General features: G+C 36.6%; 1 protein-coding gene across 5 annotated transcripts in view; it reads left to right on the plus strand.

The window, feature by feature from the left end:
* PPARA (peroxisome proliferator activated receptor alpha) overlaps positions 1–19,434 on the plus strand; it is a 43,666-nt gene that overhangs the window by 6,831 nt on the left and 17,401 nt on the right. For 4 of the 5 annotated variants that reach the window (XM_074825634.1, XM_074825636.1, XM_074825633.1 and 1 more), the window contains one exon: positions 16,880–17,124. In XM_074825634.1, coding sequence (XP_074681735.1) covers positions 16,917–17,124 — 208 coding nt within the window. In that variant the 5' untranslated portion in view covers positions 16,880–16,916. Of the gene's footprint in view, positions 1–10,154; positions 10,172–16,879; positions 17,125–19,434 lie in introns of those variants that run through there. The other variant, XM_074825637.1, reaches the window with a different exon arrangement.

The raw sequence follows: 19,434 nt of genomic DNA on the forward strand, positions 1-19,434 counted from the left end.
TGTGTGGCTGGAAATGAAGAAGAGAGAGAGAGAAGGTGCAGGGCTGACAATGTCAGGGAGCTACGGAAGGGATACCCTTTTGATGTCAGGGAGCTATTCCATTACTTAAGCTGGCTTGTCTAACTGTACCGTTAACGTAACTTTATTTTGCAACCAGCAACTTCAGTTTGGCTCTGCAAGGGGCTGTGAGGGCTGTGTCCTCGTAACTGCTTTTTCAAAGGCTGATTCAGTCAGCTGAAATGCCTTCCAAAGTAAATTAAAACTAGTAGATGAAATTACCTATATGATTTTTTTAACCAGGTTTTCTTATCCTGGCTCTTTCATTGAACTGTCACTTTTCTTCTACCTTTCTGTCATTGAGGTGCTTCTTTAGTTAAAAGAAGTGAGGAAGAGGAACGGGGTGGCAGGCAGGCAGCAACGGTGATACTGCTGTTAACATAGGGCTGTTAAACTGCTAAGTAGCCACCCTTCATGTCATAAGAAGGATGAGCAGAGAGCTTAGATGCCAGGAAAATAATTGGTTCTATTTTGACATTTTTGGATCGTGCAGGACTGTGAGGCTTGTGATCTCTATAGTGCAGCAAGTGACCTGATTTAGAACTGTGAAGTCATGTGTCCCAAGTATATCCTCTATCTGACGTGTCAGTAGCTTGGAAGTACAAGTACTTGATGTCCGTTTGCCAAAAAATGTAGATTCATGGCATTCATACCTGTTGCCAGGACTCCTGTCAGCAATGCTAATTCAGTGTAAACTTTGTTTTTGTGTGATACGTTGATCACAAAGAAAAGCTTTTTAAGGTAGGAATTCCTAAATTACCAGGGCAAAACTGCAAGCCTTTTTCTTAACAAAAAGCCCAACAACAGCAAAAAGGGAAAGAATTCTGTTTCACATTCCACTCTGGGTACACTGAGTTGTGGCATGTCATTAAATCAAAGTTAGTTTATTTTTAGATTTATTTATTTAAATGTAATAGCTGAGTGTCCTGGTTTCAGCTGGGATAGAGCTAATTGTTGGGGTTTTTTTTCCTTCCTTCTTAGTAGCTACAATAGTGCTGTGTTTTGGATTCAGGATGGGATTTGATACGAGAAGAATGTTGATAACGTACCGATGTTTGCAGTGGTTGCTAAGAAAGACTTTTCAGCTTCTCGTGCCCTGCTAGCGCGCAGGTATGCAAGAAGCTGGGGGGGAGCAGAGCCAAAACAACGGACCCAAGTTGGCCAATGGAATATTCCATATCATCTAACGTCACACTCAGTATATAGATAAAGGTTGTTCAGGAAGTTCCGTTCGGGTTTTTGGGATGGTGGTTTCAGGATTCTCTCTTTGGGATCACTAGCTGGGAATGGGCTGGGCATCGCTCAGCGGGTGGTGAGCAATCACACTGTGCATTACCTGTTTGTATTTTCTATTGTTACTATTATTATTATTATTTTAATTTTATTTTATTTCCACTATTAAATTTTTTATCTCAACCTACGACTCTCCTTATCCCTCCAATGCTCTCCCTATTCCCCAGGGGTGGGAGAGGCTGGGCGAGCGGCTGCGTGGTGTTTGGCTGCTGGCCAGGTTTAAACCACAACGCTGAGCAACAAGAGCCTGTAAAAGTACTTTGAAGTAATGAGTAAAATTGTAGTACACTGAAGAATAAGTAAATTATGCAACTCCATGTGCTGTTTATAGAAGACATTAGATTTTTGTCTCCTGGTAGAAGAGTATGAAAATTAGCCCATTGGGATTACTCAACTGATTTTCAAAAAGACACTTGCAAGCAGAAGGGGCCTAAATCTGTAACACCTTGTCTGAGGGTCATTCTCTTTTATAGGATATAAATCCTGTTAAGCTGAATTTAGGTTATCAAATATGTCTTGTTATTATGTCTGCACAGGGGAATAAAGTTTATCAGTGAAATAAACCCACCGAAAATACACAGTGGTGGTGTTCTCTGCAAAGAAGGCGAATTCAGGCTTCTTGAATCTCTTCCAGAAACAGATGTAAATTCCACTGTAGCTTTTCAAATAGTGAATAATCATGGTCTGTTATGTTTGGTGATGAATCATGTGAGGGGTTGCAGATGGTGAGAAGAGTGCAGCTGTGCAGATACTAGAGGAGCGGAGATAGAAGACTAGAGGACCCGAGGGGATGAAGGAGGTGATTTGAGGGTGGGTTGACATGGCTTATGAAAGAGGGGGGTAAGACAGCTGAAAGAGTATTGAAGCTGAGTGTGCCAGGGTAAAGCCAAAGCTGAAACCTGAGATTTAGGGATGGGGAGAATGCTGGAGACTGAAAAGGAGGTATACGTGAAGCAGAAAGATGTTTTTTGTTGTTGATCTTCGAAGCAAAAGTTGCAGCATCAGATAGCAAAGTAACTGGACTTTTGTCCCAAGCCAAAACAAGGAGACCAAACTTAAATGTGGAAGTTTAAGCTGTAAAGGAAAAGAGAAAACTAAGAAGCTTCATGTTCCTTTTAAAGGAATGCTGAGCATAAGGAGGGGAGCTATTGTAGTAACAGATCCAGATGAAAATTTGTGGGGTTTTTTAATTCTGATTGTTTTGAGAAGGGCCTGTGTAATGAGATCGGGGTGGCAAAATCTGGGAGTTTGCCAGGTGGGGAAGTTGTGTCTGACTAGGCGTTCTAACAAAGGGGGATTGCAAGGCCGAGGTTATGGTTGCAGGGCAGGTAAGATTCAAGTGAAGCTTTTCCCAATCTTAAATCAATATGCTAAAAAGTCCAAACCATCCTTCAACTTCTTGCATTAAGTCATTTTAATTTAAGACTTCTTTTCTTTTGTCTCTTTTTAGATTAAAAGTATTGTTCCAAAACAATAGCTCTTTATTCAGGAAGACTGTTGCCATTAAGATGTCTGTAAGAACTAGTATTTTTTTGCCCACAGGTCAGAAATCCTCAGCCAAAGTGAATATTTAACCATTATTTCAAGGACAGCCAATTATCTTTTTCTTAATAAAGTATGCAATTAGGAGGCAAAGTGAGGGACCCTGGAAAATTGTGGAATACTCAAAGTGCTGACATAACTTCGGGTACCCATTGTACTGTTTGTGTGTTCTACAAACCTTAGTAAATACAAAGCAAATCCTGAAACGGGGGCAAAAGTCCAGATCTATCTTGGAAGAGAGTTATACTCCAAAACTGCTATACTGAAAACTGTTTTCAAGATTGTTTTCTCATCTCTTTTTTTTTTTTTTTTTTAGTCTAGTTACCTAAGAAAGTCAGGTATATGCAGTGTGGTCTGCTGTTCTCTCTCCACCCAATAACTTGGAACCTGCAAGTCTTGTCAAATTTGACAGAGGAGTAGTGGTTGCAAAGTCATTAAAGTTCTGTAATTTTTATGAAAGTTGGTAACTGGAAAGAAGAAAGGAAAACACACTATTGACCGTACTGAGGGAGTGATGCAATATGAATTCAACAATTATCTGTTCTGTTTGGCCTGTTGATTGCCAATCAGCAGAGGAGCACTAGCAAGCCGGTTGCAACATGTAGCTCTGAACCAGCTACAGCATGTTTGCTGTTTGCATAGTCAGTAGTTCAGGGACGCTGTGTGGGGAGGGGGAACTGTAGTGAGAAGGGGAAAGAGCAGGGAGACGTGGTAGGGTAATGTGGGGTGACAACAGTACGGAAAATTTACGTCTTTGGGAGCAAATCAATAGAAGTTAAAGCTTTTTTATTTCTTCTCCCCAAAGTTGCCCTTTTCCCAGTGTTTTAATGCTGATAATAGTAAAAACCAATACGGATTCTACGTTTCAAATTTGTGTAGTGCCACAACTTGATGCTCTCAAGTTTGTATCACGTTGTTTAAACTCACAAAATTATGTACAACTTCAAAAATTTCATTACCAGTCAACAAACTCAAAACTACTTGGTATCCATAAAATATTAGATTATATAGCAGAGTAATAATATATTATTATATATAACATGTGGCTTTGAATTAGGTTGTATTCAGTTGAAGTATTTATGTCACAGGAACATTCCTTTCCCCTTCTGTCAAAGAGTAAGCAAGGCTGAAATCATACAGCAATAATAAATACAGAACAAAAGATTAGTAGTTAACTATTTCTTATCCTTCATTTTACTATAAATGTAAACTTATGGCAGGTATTTTTATTTATAACACAGCAAGGATTGTAAGTTCTAAAGAGTATGTTACTACCAGTCCTGCCAATAAGGAATTACTGATAATATATAGCAATTGCTATCACACATAAATGTCTGTGGATATAAAACAAAAGGGATTTTTATATTCTAGTTTATAAGAACACATTTTAAGGTATCCATGCACATGCATGATCCCTAAAGATATATTGGAATATTATCAGAGTTTTAGAAAGTACAGCACCAAAGTCTTTGCTTGAGTCTGTAAGTTACTGGCAATAGGGTTTGGGGTTTTTTTCATAAATACAGTATGTTTAAAATCTCACATTTGTTAGTAAGAGTTACTAGACAGCTTTGCTTGTAAAAGTTATAATGTCTCTCTGGATAAAACAGTCATGTATATTGTGCTGGGGTCATTTTTGGGGTTTTTTTGTTTTTAACAAGCACGTGAGCAGGTAAAACTTCTGAGTTATAGAGGCTTATGTAATAGCACAGTCAATATGTTTAATGGAAAATGGCCAAAAATTTTGCCTGGCACTCCCTCTGTATATATTAGATTATAATTTTAATTGACAATATTAGTTGCACAGATGTCTCTAATTGTTACCCTCTGAAACTTAGTTTTACCACGTGTAGTGAAAATGTACTCTGCAGGAGACTTAGCAAGGGGTTTACATTTTATTTACTTCAAGAATTGATTATATTGGAGATAATCACTTAGTCATCACACTAAAATGCAATTTGTATTTGCCTTTTACCCTCAGATACCTTTATCCTTCAACAAATGAAGTCCCTGGAGAATATCAGGGTCTAGTTGGAAAATTGTTGAGAAGTCACTTTGCATAATCTGAGATGCTGTGGTCACATGTGTAAGGAAACAATTGCAACATTCCAATTTAGTCTTGAGGATCTAGTTTCCAGTGAGTAGCATGTTAGGACAGATGTGTAGGCTGTTTGTAAATGCTGTACACATTGGAATCAACTTTGACTTCACCACTCAAACTTATTGTTACATATTATATTTTGGGGAAAAAAAAAAAGAATAATGGTTTAGGACATCTCATATGTGCATGCAGTTCATAAAACATAGTTTTTGTGGGATTTTTGGTTTGTTCCTTTTTTGAAATGCTCTTAATTCTGGGCATACCATGCAACCAGATTTAGCCTTAATCTGAGCACCAATTTCTGAAGTCAAGATATCCCTAAACTATCTGTTAATCAATTCAAAATCTTGGCTTATGTAATTAACTTGTCAGACATTTGTAGAGTGTTGCAGAACTTTAAAAAAAATTAAAAAAAAAAAAAACACAACAAAAAACCCCCCCAAAAACAACTTCTAAATAACTGGGTAAGGAGTTTTGGGACACATGGGGAAAGTAAGAGAGCTTTGAGTTCATTAACATGGTAATAAAAATATAGCAAATACTCAGATGACACATTTGTGTGAACGTGACCTTGGGTCTTGGATCAAATAGCAAATACATAAATGTCATGTTTGTCCGAATGTGACCTTGCATTGGTTCAAATGTCAATCATAAATCAACTCCTAGCTTTTAATGTACATGCAAAGACAACAGCCTCTTAACTGATGCATCAAAGCTTTGTTTCTCAGTAGTTGAGGTCTTCACATGTAAAGGTTTGGCAAACACACAAAGCATCTGTGTGCTAAACACTATATTCTTTTAGCTTCATTACCTACAAGGTGTTGTTATGACGTAGAATCTGTGAAGTTTGAAGCACAAATTTCTATGCCATGATTAACATGTGTAGTCATTTGAATCCTGCTCAAGTATGGAATAATTTGAGTGGAATAACAGTGACTTGAAGAGATATTGACATTGAGACGCATTGGGTAAAGAGTAAAACCTGGAGTTTTTTTGGAGAGAGGGAAAGAAAAAGGGAGAGGGTGTTGCAAACATAAAGGTATATATAACAGTGAAGTGGGGTTATTGGAAACTGTGGTGAGCTGTAAGTAGTGCTTGTGGAACTGTATTTGAACTTGAAAGAGAGCACATACCAGAGAACACAGAGTACTCTATAACATAGTGGTTACTAAGATGTTGCCATGGCGTAGTTTCTTGCAGGAAAAGAAAATTCCTATTATTCTTTTGAATCTCTTGTTAATAAAACATACTTGCTTCATTGGTCATGCCTCAAAAATACTGGATATTATTAACTCCAGTCTGAATATTTGCTTTACATGCATTAATAACTAATGTAATAAATTGAATAAACCTTACTCATACTGTTGTTGAGGCTGACTTTTTGATTGTCATGTTAATAAAAGTATGCTTATTCTATAGATTAAGCTTGTAGTCAATTCTGAACCATGTGTCAGAGCTCATTATTCACTATAAAAGTGGAAGCAGAGTCAGGATAAATAGAGAAAGAAAAAAAAATGACAAGTTGCCAGTTTTGGGGGATTTCTAGGCATCTTGACAAATAAAAGTTGAAGCAAGACTAAAGACTTTAACACAAAGTTTTCCATTTAAGTCTTTGAGAGTGCTTGCTTGGTTTAGAGTCAGGAATCATCTAGACATCAGACTGGATTATAGTGTAGTTTAAAAAAAAACCAAACAAAACCCAAACCAAACAACCCAAAACCTCCAAAAAAACCCAACAGAGAAAAGAACCCACCCAAAAAAGAAAATAGTAAAGTGAAAGAGAACATTATAGGTTACCAATAATCCTATTTTGTAGTTTGTTAACTAATATTACTATTGACTGATACTGAAGTCCTGATTGGTCAACTCTTACAAGAATTTAAAGGATTCAGCAGACATAGATTTAAAAGAGAGATCGGAAAGCTTTACTTTGACACATAGGTACTTCTGACTTCAGCTTCAGTTCAGCTTGCACTAGAAAGAAATGCAGGTCTTGCTATTCCCAATTACAGAAACCACAGAAGTGTTCACTTTTTGGATAGGAAAACTCACATTTAGAGGAGAAAAAAGCAAACCAAAAAATCCCAATGTCATATTGGTATTCTGTGCACACTTGAATCTATTTGAGCTTGACGTTAGTTCAAGCAACAACCCAATCTCCACTCTTTACAGAAGTGAGGTAGGAAAAATAGATTTTTGTTTTATCATCAGGATGTTGCTGCGCATTTGAGTAATGTCACATTTGATGCTTCTGATGTCCATTTCTGAGGAAGAAAACAAGCATTCTTCAGATAGATGTAAACTTGAGGTGATAGACCTGTGAGTCTTGTCTCTGGAGCCTGAAGGCAAAGGTTGCAAAACCTTTATGTCCCATTGCTGATGAAGTCAATTCTGGCTCCTGTTGTTAGAGGGGTTAGTGGTGGCTAATTTAAAGATGGGCTTCAGATCTCATTGCACTGATAACCTAAACCGTGGTAATTCTTTACATCTTAAGTTGAGCTTTGTCTGCTAGAGGTTAACTAGCCTAATGTTGTGGATCAAATATCATGAAATATATTTTCTGGTCTAATGTAAAGTCAGTGTAAAAGTCATGTGTGTAAATGTAAAGTGTTCTCAACGGAGTTCCTAGTTACCAAGTTCTTGAGAAGCTTGTTGAATTTCACATTTCCCATTAGAAAGCCATTTGATGTTAGGATTCTTTCCAAGCAGCTGAAGTCTTTCTTTGAGCTAGATTCTACGCTCAATTTGAGTTTCCAGCACTGGAATGATTATTTTATTTATTGGAGTATATTGTTTCAACTCAGAGTGAATGTCTGTATCTTCCATTTACTGGATTTCTGTGGGAGTTTTACTGCTGGAAGAATGATGAATAACAGTGGGATGTGCATGATCTCCCAGGCCTATATGACAGTTCCATGGCCCTGTCAAAAGATGATACCACTTAATTTAAGAGAGATGCTGTCTGATCTGTAGAGCGGTTTTCAGCTCTCATCAGAGATTTAGGAGACGTGGCTGCTTTACTTCAGGCAATGCAAGGGCCTGGTTTACAGGTCCAGCCTGTAAAATCATTGGATTTTTCAGAGGGGATTCAGGCTGCACATACACATGTATTTGTTGGTCCTGTCCTACATGTATCCCTCTCCTCAATCGCTTATTTCTGCTCCCTCCATTGAACCAGCACAAATATTTGTAAAACTTTCCAGTGAACTGGATCAGGGAAGTGATCTGATCAAAAACTACTGCTTTTTAATTTGTAATCATGGCCTCAAAGATCAGTCATGGCTCTGGAAAGTCTGCTGAGTCCTGCTCAACCCAGACATATAAGCTTGACATTAGGTGAGATGAATACCCCTGTTATGTCTGCTTGCTGAAAATTAATTTCTGCTTTGTAACTTATTTCTCCATTAGTAATAGCATCTGTTGTGTGAGAGGGTATGATATTTGGAATAAATAGTTTAATTACCTCCTGAATAGTTTTGTTGCTGTCTTGAACAGCAATCTTGGCAAAACAAACAGTTTTTTTAGAACTAGTTAAGAGTCTAATAAATGTGTTACACAATTGAAAGCAAACATTGGAGGAAATAGTGGATATATAATCACGAAGGTATAGAAAGCAGCTGAATGGTTTTAAAGCAGAAATGTTGCATTTAAAAGGGGGATGAGTGGCCCTGCTCAGAGACATTTATCTTTCTTCTATATATTCTAGGCAATGAGACTCCAGAGAGGCAGGACCCATGAAGTAGCTTCTACCCTGTGCCACTAAATCTTGGAAAGAAGCTACAGGGAGATGCCAACAGGGATTGAAGCTGGCTTAGTAACTGCAAAGTAGTTGAATAGTGACTGTTAGTGATTATGTCATTGTTCTCTGTATTTTTTCAGTCTGTGCTTCCCCCCCCCCCCTTTCCTTGGCTGATTAGTTGCTTTTTTTTGCTGTCTTTTTCTGTGTAGGGTTTGCCCAAACTTTCATAGCTGAGCAGCCATTTCAATAAGTATTTTGTGCTTTTTGGTCTCTGTAGGTGGTGATATTGGTGCAAATGCTCAATTTTTAACTGTGGTTTTGTATATACTGCAGTTATAAGCAAGTCAAAGTTCCCTTTCATAAGGAGATATGGTAGCATTTTGTCTAGCAATCCAAGATGACTTTGTATGTCTTGCCTTTAACTGAGTGTTTTTACAGATTGAGGTTTTAGATTTTTGCTTGGGAGGGACATAAATGTTAAACCTAGAGCCTTAAATTTCTATTAATGCAGATTCTGCATTATGGCTGTTTTGCACTTTAGCAATATGTAAGGAATCTTTCATGTTTAGTATGGCTACCTCCTCTTGACAACCCATGTTTTCTCTTCAGAATTTGTACCCTGATGTTATGTTTTACTGTTGGTAAATACTCTTCTTGCCACATGACAGGTGTTGCTTATGTTAGTATCTCCTCACATATGTTCTTACTTTGAAAGTGGTTTGCACCAGGAGAAGTGTGGATTTGTAACACTGGCTTGTAAGTGATATTTTATAACTTTATTAAGTACTGTCCTTATTTTTTTCAAAGTAAAAATAACAACTAACAAAACAGTGACATTCTAAGAACTGAGATTTTTGTTGAACTAGTGGGAACCTGCATGCCAAATTCTATATATATTGCATGATACAAGAGTTTCTGACAACATCATTATACCTTTCTACGTAGCTGGAAAACATCTGTTTTGCATCCGCCACAAAATAAGCTTAACTTTAAAATCTCAACACTTTGCCTAAATAAGCGACGTTGGCCTTATCGTTACATTTTCTTTGACTCGTGGTGGGCTAATAGGAGCTGGTGCTGCAGGACAGAGGAATCATATGTGCTCCTGATGGTCTGACAAGAGTACATCTAGTTGAGGAATATGTCTGCTTGGTGTAACGTACATAGTTGCTCACACGGTTCTGTTTGTGCCTGACCTGCTCTTGTGCACATCATCTGACTTCTGACTTCTGTGTACAGCATGGTATTCATCTGGTTTAGTCCCATCTTTAAAAGTACTTGCTTATGGTGTTGGTTAATTACTTGTATGGAAAAGTTGATAAAAATTGTTTCTTTTCCATAAGAAAATCTTGGCTTTCCTCTCTCTTTTTGGATCATGTCTTTTAAAATCCAATGGGACGGAAAATCCTGGGACCAAAGGAATGCTGCTGCCTGGCTCAGTAAGTTCTGCTTGGGTTTGGCTGAATAATAAAAAAAAAAATCCCATATTGTTTTTGCCACTTTTAATATCTATCAGCAAAATATTTGCAGGGTTTCAGAGCTTTATCAACGCTTTTCTTGTGAGATGTAGAAGTGTGTTATCACTGCATCTTCTGATGCAATTAGAGAAGCGTGTTCAGGTGAGGAAAGCTAAAACCATCATGGTCCCCACTTTCTGAAGCCAACAGACTTGCCTCTGTGGCTGTATTCTTTCTTTAAGAAACTCTGTAGTGTTCCTCCAGCTCTGCAAGTACTTACAGCTCAGAGAATGAGGATTGTCTTTTCTCTCTTTTTGCTTAGGCAAAGAATGTTCTTCCTTTTTGGTCAACCAATAAATTAACAGCTCTTTTCCTGCTGCAGACTAATACAGACCAGGTTGTTTTACAGGCTGTGTAGTTCCACTTCGGTTTAATGCACTGCCCAATTATAAAGGGAGTGATCTGGGGAAAGAAGAACATTGTGCAGTATATATGTAAATTCTACCATAGTGGATAAAAAAATAAGATAGCATAATCAAGGTTGCATAGAATTTTTCATTATCTAACTTTTAAGAGCTTAACTTTGCAATTTTCATATCATTTTTCAAAATTAGGGTATGTGAATTTTGATTTGTTTTAAAGGCAAGGATGCTTATAAGTTGCATAAGGTCTTGGAGTATAACTGTGTAGATGGAGAAAAATACAAAGTTTTTCTGGGTTTTTTTTTGTGGGGGTGTAGCTGGCAATCTTGGTGAAGAGATGGCTCATGAAAATTTTTCATCTCATGCATAGCAAATTCTTTGCCTTAAATTCTTAATACTTTGTAAAATATAAAATAAGATTACAAAGTATGAAAACTGAATCAAATGTGACAGGATGCATCCTTTCCCAGATAAGAAACTGGATTTCATATTTTAGGTGCCAAATCTTATTTTCGATTATTTTTATTCTCAGTTGGTTTTTGTGTGTTGAACTGGGATATTGGAAATATCCTGTAGATTAAATATTTCAGGCTTTTCCTGTTCACCTAACTTTTAGAAAAGTATCTGCACTCAGTAGTTTTAAATGTGCTGTGTTCAGCCACAACATTCTCAGAGTGACCTGGAGGTAATGATTGTTTCAACTTTAACCTTGGTATTTGCAAGCAAGCCCTTTACACGATCAATTTGTTTATACAGTAAATCCAGACTTTGGTACTGCTTCTCAGAGACCTTTGTATCTCACAGACCTGTTTCCTTACAGGGATTATCCCTACTGTGGCAAGTATTAAGTGTGGAAGGGCCAGGGGTTTAGTCTCCCACCATCCCTTTTCAAAAATGAAGCAAATAACTGACTGCTGCATGATTAGGTTTTTTTCTTTGATATTCTGACTGCGATTTCTTTAGAACTTGTTTCAGGTTTGTAGGTAAGTTACTCATTGGGTATTTGCAGTGTGGTGGTGGGAAAAGAGGACTAATTTCAGAGATAACAGGCTGTGAGAGAGCACGAGTAAAACCTGTTTATCCTTAAAACTATAATTACATGAAACTGTGTTTTATTTTTCTATGTCATACTCTCGTGTTTTCAGTGTACTTTGTGTGTGTTTGTGAGTGTAGGAAAGGGGGTACGGAGACTAAAATATCGTACAGGAAACTGTGAAAATCCTCTGCCAATGTCTTTGTGGCACAAAATTTTTCTGAAGTCTTAAGAGTAAGAAGAAATGTTGACATACGCAGCTGCTTGAGTGGAATCATCATGCTGCAGCTACCACATCTACTGTTGTAACATGCACAGCTTTTTTGTAAAGCAAAATACTCTCTGTGAATATTACTTAAATGAACTTCATACTCATTACCCTTTTTATTTTAGAAGCTTTATTTTCATACAAGCAAGGATCAATGCATATTAAGTAAAACCTGCCAATGAAAGCATATGCATGTGTAAACATGCACAAAAGGCAGAGAAGACAGAAGGCAAACAGTTTATTACATGAATACTAGACGTTTTTCTGTGCTTATAAAAAATTAATTATAACTTTTTCAGTAATGAAAATATTAGTATATTTTGACAGCATGCAGAAAGGGTTATGTAATGGCTATGCTCGTTAAGGTAGCTAGTTAATCAATGACAAGAGCCATAATGATTAAGCAGCTGTAATTTGCTAGGAGCGTTTGAAAGTACAAAAGGGTATGTAATTTAATAGTTAAAACAATAAGCACTTCATTTATGTTTCACTAGCTGTTAGGTTGTTCTCAAATAAATTCAGCTAAAAAGACTGATGAATTTTAAATACTGTAAATGTGGAAAAGCGTGGTGCAATTCGGGCAGTAGCAGGCACGCTGCCGAAAGAGCTGTTGCCACGTTCAGAGTTCAGCTATCAAGCCTTTCCTTTGCTTTCCTGTCGAATGATGCCTATTTTATTTCAAGGTAGACTTCAGTGTTCACTTAATCTTTTAAAGATACTTGTGCTGGATGAAGAAGTTGTACTTGGAGAGTTGTACGTGATTCAGTAGGGAACTTGAAGTAACGTTGGGTACAAGGAGTCTAGTACCTCCTGGGACCTCCCCGGCTATCCTGGGGCAGAGTGCTCGTGCAACATATCTGCAGGGGAATATAATGTTTCTGTGCCATGAACAACTCTTTTACCTTGGGACAACTTCATGAAGAGCACGCTGGAGGAGCAGTGCCAATCATAGGCTCTGCCTTTGCTTTCCTTTTTTTTTTTTTGTTGATGGCTCCTTAGGGAGGCAAATTTGGAAGTCTCCTTTGGATTGCTGGAGAACAGTTGTTGTTATTGTCAAATATCATTACAAAAGCAATGTACGTCAAGATTTCTTTACTCTTTTTCCCTCACCACAAAATAGCCATGTCACAGGGATATTTCAGAAATAAAATACATAAAAGGGATTTCTCATTTCTCAACTGGAGCATATTATCTTCCAGTTGTATCAGGGATATCAGGTGCACAATGTAACATTTTGGACTCTCTTAGATAACTGACAGCAAATAGCAGTGAGTTCCAAGTGTTACTGAGCTGCTTCATGCTGCCTCAACAGAGAAATTGTACAAAGGTGTTCAAGATTGAAAGTATTGGCAGAGAATAACAGATGATGTTAACCAGAAATGTTTGCAGTTGATTCTTTGTCTTTCCTACTTTGTGAAAGTACTGTTTTGTAAGGCACTCTGCATCTGCAAAATTCCTCTGCATCCTGAGTCTTCATGGTATTGGAAGCGTTCTCCTGAATACATGCAGATGGTTTAGCAACAAAATCTTTGTCAGATGATCTACAATAATCTGTTCTGTTTTCCTTTGGTGTGTGACCATACATTCCTAAAGCATTGGGGTAATTATTTTTTTTAGTAGTCTTTTATTTAGGGTATTCATTCATATAATTTCTGATTATTTCTTTTCTTCAGTAACTATGGTCATGTATGTTACAATCTTTTTAATTTCTATTTTGTGTCTGCTGACAGGCTTCTGAGTATCAAATGTAGATATATCTTAATATTTTGTCAGAATCCAAGCAGGTAGGATTTATAAGAGAAATGAAGGTGGTTCTTGGAGACAGGACAACTGTTGAGCTTTAAAAGGAAGTGACAACTGGAATTTATTTTACTAAATAGTGTCAGATTATGGAACTTTTGTAGGGACTATAATTGATAGCAATTATGCTTCAATCCTCTATGGGAAAGAAGTTACTCAGTTTCAGTTTTCCAATATAATGTTCTGTTACACTGTAAAATAATTAAGCATCATAATCAGTATTGCTTGGATGCTCTTAAAAGCTGCACCAGCCTTCCAACTGATCCCTTCAGAAAGAAGTTGAGATGTACATGAAAACTCTTATATTGCTTGGCAATCTGGCACAATGTGCTAATGAGTATTTAATGTATTAAATTGGATAACTTAATTTGACAGTTATTTTTAAATACAGCCAAGCTGTGCATAGCGATAGATTAGCAATGTGACACGTCCAAGTAAAATCAACAGTAACGTACCTGTTGTCTGTAACTGGTGTTAGAAATTGTGGATAAATTCACATTCTTAGTCTCCTAGATACTCCTATTTGCTCTATACCATGTGATGTAAAACATATTTTCCTTTTCTAGTTAAAATTATCCTGTTCCAAAGAAATTGGGCAGATGATCTTTACTAAGGGTCCTTGTAGTAGGATGGCAAATTTGTAATAGTGACAGCATCTGGGTTTTTTTCCTGCTGAAGAAGGGACAGTGGAATTCTATCTCATTTGGTTTATAACATCAGCTGTTTAGAGATAGAATTCTTATAATTTGTGATTCCTTTCAGTCTTCAGCATTCAGAACTGACTGTTATATTTGGCATGGTTTTAATAGCCAAAATACAATGAACCTTCTGAAAACTTTACCATCTCAGTTATGCTGGACAGATCCTGAAATCTTCAGTGTTTACTTTCATATAAAGAACCCCATTTTAGCCTGTGAACTAAGTAAAATGAGTAAAAGCTCTGGATTTTGCTGTGTGTTTGTGTCTGCTACTCCTTTGGTTCTATTCTTCCAGGTATATGGTAGGCTGGGGGGGGGCGGGGGGAAATCTGTATCTTTGCTCCACAGTGGTATCTGGGTTGGAAAAAATTGTGTCACAAGCTAAATACTGGAACTATTATTTTCATGAATTGCAGGAAAGAGAATCTAACTAGACACTGTTCGAGTAAACTTTTTTTTTAGCCTCAACATAGTTTCTTTCAAAAACTGGCACAACAATACACAAAGCAGTAATAAATTGCCCAGGGATATATAAAACATACTGGTTTGTTCTAATCATCAGAGTTTGATTTCACTACAATTTCAATCTTCCCCTGTACCCGAGGGGTTAACACTTTTACATCTGTTCACTTGTCTAAAAATGAATAATGGGTATGTGGGATGTACCACTAGAGCCATTTGGTATCACAGTTTGGGTACTCTGAAAATCAAAGGCAAGTTTTGCCAAGTCTAATGTATATACTTTAAATGACATTGATTGGCTGGAAGGATGCAAATTGTGGAATAGAAAGCCTTATGTAATACAGATGTATTTTTTTAAACTGTTTGTTTTGCCTTACAGTCATGTAATGAAAACATTGGAAAACGCTGTAGGAGTGATATATATGGTTTTTCATGAAAGAGCAGGAAGTAAACCTGAAAAACAAATAATTTAGAAAGTGTATATGCACTGAAGGTTGTTACAAGCATAACTTGTAGGCTTCTTTAGAGTAGCTCATTCTGCCTTCAGTTACATCTGTGTAATACCTTGTAAAGTTATGCAAATATTAGTGAAGGCAGGCTTGCTATCAGCCTGGGTATAAGAGGCTTGATTGTGGATAACTTGCTTGAAAACATTTTGAAGTGTTTTTAATATAACTCAATACAAGTGATGGCTGTCTTTTGTCATTAGGATGTAAAGCAGTAGTCAGAACTTTGTATTACTTTTAACTGTACTCTTTTGGTCAATTACATAGACAAAAAAAATTTTTTTTTTTTTCCTACAGAATAAATGCCTGATTTTCATGGGATGAATCTGTCACACATTATCAAAGAAAAGGATTGATTTATTAATACAAAATATTTAGTGTCATAGGAATCAAACTAGTTGGTATTTGAAACTTGAAATAACATCAAGGAAGAGTTTGGGTTTTTTTTTTATCATAACATAGCACTTTTATTGTAAAATCAGCATTTGTATATCCCCATATAGCCGGTTATTGGCAGTTTCAAGCTTCACAATAAACTGCAGTGAACACGTGTTCTTTGCAAAAGCCGGCGTTGAGCAGTAACCACAGTAACAGTCAGAGCTTCTCTAACTCTGCCCCTGCGTATTCATTGCGTGGACGGGACTCTGCAGCAGTAGGTGTTTGTACGCATACAGAGCATAACACAAGTATCAGTTACTTGGTGTAAAAGATGAGTTTCTTTTAGCAGAAGTATATTTATGCAGCAGTAGTAACGTTAGGCAGTACGTTTACTAATTCCTTACCCAACAAGTCAATAGAAGAATTAAAATTTGCGACGTTTTCTTAGGAAGCTGTGGTGTTACTCAAAGTTGATGACCCTGGTGGCTAGTTTTGAAGGCAACTTAAACTTCATTGTAGGACATAAGACTAATTCTAGGAATTATATTAGATTGTATATGCTGTAGCAGTCATGCTGAAGGTGTTCTTTGACCAAAGTAGGTCAAAAAGTATTAGTTTGGCCCATTTCTACAACAATTTAGTATGAGACAGTATTTTGTTCTCTGCAGTGTCATGACCTATTGAAAAAATTTTTAAAAGATGAGAACTGAGGACCAAATCAACATATCTAAAAGCTGTTAGATAAGGTGAGCCAAGACTGCTCAAACGTAATATGTATGGATATCGATATTTGTTATTTTTCTATAAATTCTGGTGGGAATTGCATAATGCCTGCTATAGAAACACAATATGTAAATTTTATCAGCAAAGGAGAGAAAACAATAATCTACATATTGATCTTGTCATAACTTTAATTCATATTGAAGTATTTTGGAGATGGTTTTTATTCTCTCTTCTGTTGATGATTCATGTTGCATAAAGCTTCTGGAGCAAAAAAATGGTGTATGATATTTCACTATTGGATTAGAATTCATGTATTCAGTATGCTGTAACTGATTCAAATATTTTTAAAAAATTCTGATATTGTAAACACAGGATTTCTTAAAAATTATTCTTTCACCAGTGTAAAGAAGTTTAAGTGACTGCTCTACTCGATCAAAATGGTGGACACTGAAAACCAGCTCTATCCCCTTACTCCCTTGGAGGAGGATGATATAGGCAGCCCGTTATCTGGAGAGTTCCTACAAGATATGGAGAACATTCAAGACATCTCTCAGTCTCTAGGTGATGATAGCTCTGGAGCTTTAAGTTTAACAGAGTTCCAGTCACTGGGAAATGGTCCGGGATCTGATGGATCAGTTATAACAGGTAAGAGAGTTTTGGTTGCCCATAAAACTTTATTTTATAAATATGTAGTGATAGAAATCAAAAACTATTTTAATGCAATAATTGTTGTTTATGACTAAGTGACACTTAGAAATATATAAGCTGATTATAGTATGGTCTTAAAATAGGGCAAAAGTTAAATAATTAGATAAATGTCACTTAAAAATTACTGTAACGCTGGTTTAAATTATTAGTATCAAGACCTTTTTCAAAATAACTCTTAAAAATCACTATTACTAGCAAAGGAGTTACTATGTATTGTAGCATATAGGAAGTCACAATATTGCACTAAAGGAATTCCCCATTTTTTAAAAGATTTTTCAAATCACATATATTTGAAAAGTATTGTGAAGTGTTTGCCAAGAACTTATAATCGAACCCTTAAAAGCTCACCTAGAATCCCAGTATATTTTAGTGTACTGATGTTTTGAACATGCTGTTTTCTCCTCCTCTCAAGAGCAACTTCTACACTGGTTAAAGTAACAGGCTCAGAGTGCTAATACGTTACATAAGGTCTTTGTGAGAGGCTTGCTTTGAGAGATCAAAATGGAAATCATTGGAGTGGTATGGGACACTGCAATAATGTCTGTAAGGTATTCCTTTTGAAACGGTGGTTTTACAAATCTTTTAGCAGTAGAACAATTTTAAGGAGTTTATGATTAGCTTTCTGGTTGGTTTACATTATGTTTTGTTTTGGGAGTTTCTCACTTTAAATTGATTCCCAGGCTGTGATCACTATATTTCTTTACAAAAACTGCACTAATACAACTGAGGTGTGCCTCTGGGCTAAAGTGGTTGAAATGAATAGTGTGACTTTTGAAGGGAGAAGGGAGACCTGCCTCTTGGCACTATTTTCCAAAGGAATGTTTGTAGAAGTATGATCTGGGTCCCTTTTGGTTGCTGACCTTCACATGAGAGAGATGCCTTCTACAGAAGTTATTATATGCTAGGTTTATAACATAGCACTCTGAGACGTGATTTTTTTTTTTAATTATTTGTGTGTATATGTGTACAAGTCCTACAATAGCTTCTACTGTCACCTTCTAATTTGAGTATTCAGTGTTCATTGCACAACGTTCTAGTTTTGCTGTTTAGAGAAGATGGAAAATAAATTTTTAAGGCTCAAATTCCACAAGGCAAGTAAAAAGAAATGAGAATCACACTTTAAAAAAAAAAAAAAAAAATCCTGGGTTTTAGGCAGCTCTTGATGACTTCGATGCCTGTGGGCTTGGCAGTGCTGGCAGTGCAGACTGAGCTTGATGCCAAGGTTTTTTCTAACATACTTGCTGACCTACATTCATGAGCGTTTCTTAATCTTTCTGTTAAAATAACACGCCCATTAATTTGCTAAAGTCTTGTGGTGCGAGTTGCAAGATGGAAGATAAAAGAAATTCTGGCCTCAGAAAGTATTTTCCTCAAATAAGGTGGAAATATTAATTGAAATAATTACGGTTGGAATATGTTAGTTTTGTAACATGTTCATCTAGTAGTAAAAGGTCTGGAGAGTTTATTTCATTGTACAACAATTCAGAAATGCTTTTCCCATTATAATCAAAAGGTAAAATATCTGAGCAAGGCTTCTGTTGCTGGATTATTTTAGAAGCAGACTTCTTACCTTCCTTCTAGTAGCTGTTTTGCCTTTCTACTGATGTGCAGGAGCATGCTTTCACTGGAGAAAATTCCTTAGAGAAGTTGTGTAACTGCTTTGTAGGCCTCATCATTTAAAACTACGAGTAGCTCTTCAAAAGTCAAGGGCACTTTAAGTGTATCTTAAGTGTAACTCAGCATGAGCTGGGAATATGTCTCTTGTCATAGCATAGCAATAGATCTGATGCTCAACCCTATGGCACAAGAGATGGAAGATGTAAGAGCAAGATGAGCCGTTAGTAACCTTTCTGGAAAGAGCAAGTGACAGGCTGAACAGATATTGTGATACAAACTTGAAGTCATGAGGGATTCTATTCCATTGTGTTGGGTTTTTTTATTTTTATATTTTCTACTATTTGTCTTGAGCAGTAAGTACATGTTGAATACTGCTTTTCAGTTTCAAAATTGTTATTTGTGAAGGTGGTATATGTGGGGTTTTATGGTTAAGAAAACTTCCTTGATTTAAAAGAAGTATTAATTCAGTACTTTGTAGTTACTTATTTTAAGTTGTGGGATAAAAAACCTTCATGTTTACATCAAATTGAGAAACATTGAAAAAAATCAAGGTAAAAAATGAAACTTGGGAAAACCTGGAAAAGCTTGGTTTTTCTCTTATTTTGTGGTGCATATTTATTGAATCCTCAA

The sequence above is a fragment of the Strix aluco genome, chromosome 5 (genome assembly GCF_031877795.1).
Source record: "Strix aluco isolate bStrAlu1 chromosome 5, bStrAlu1.hap1, whole genome shotgun sequence".
NCBI lineage: Eukaryota > Metazoa > Chordata > Aves > Strigiformes > Strigidae > Strix > Strix aluco.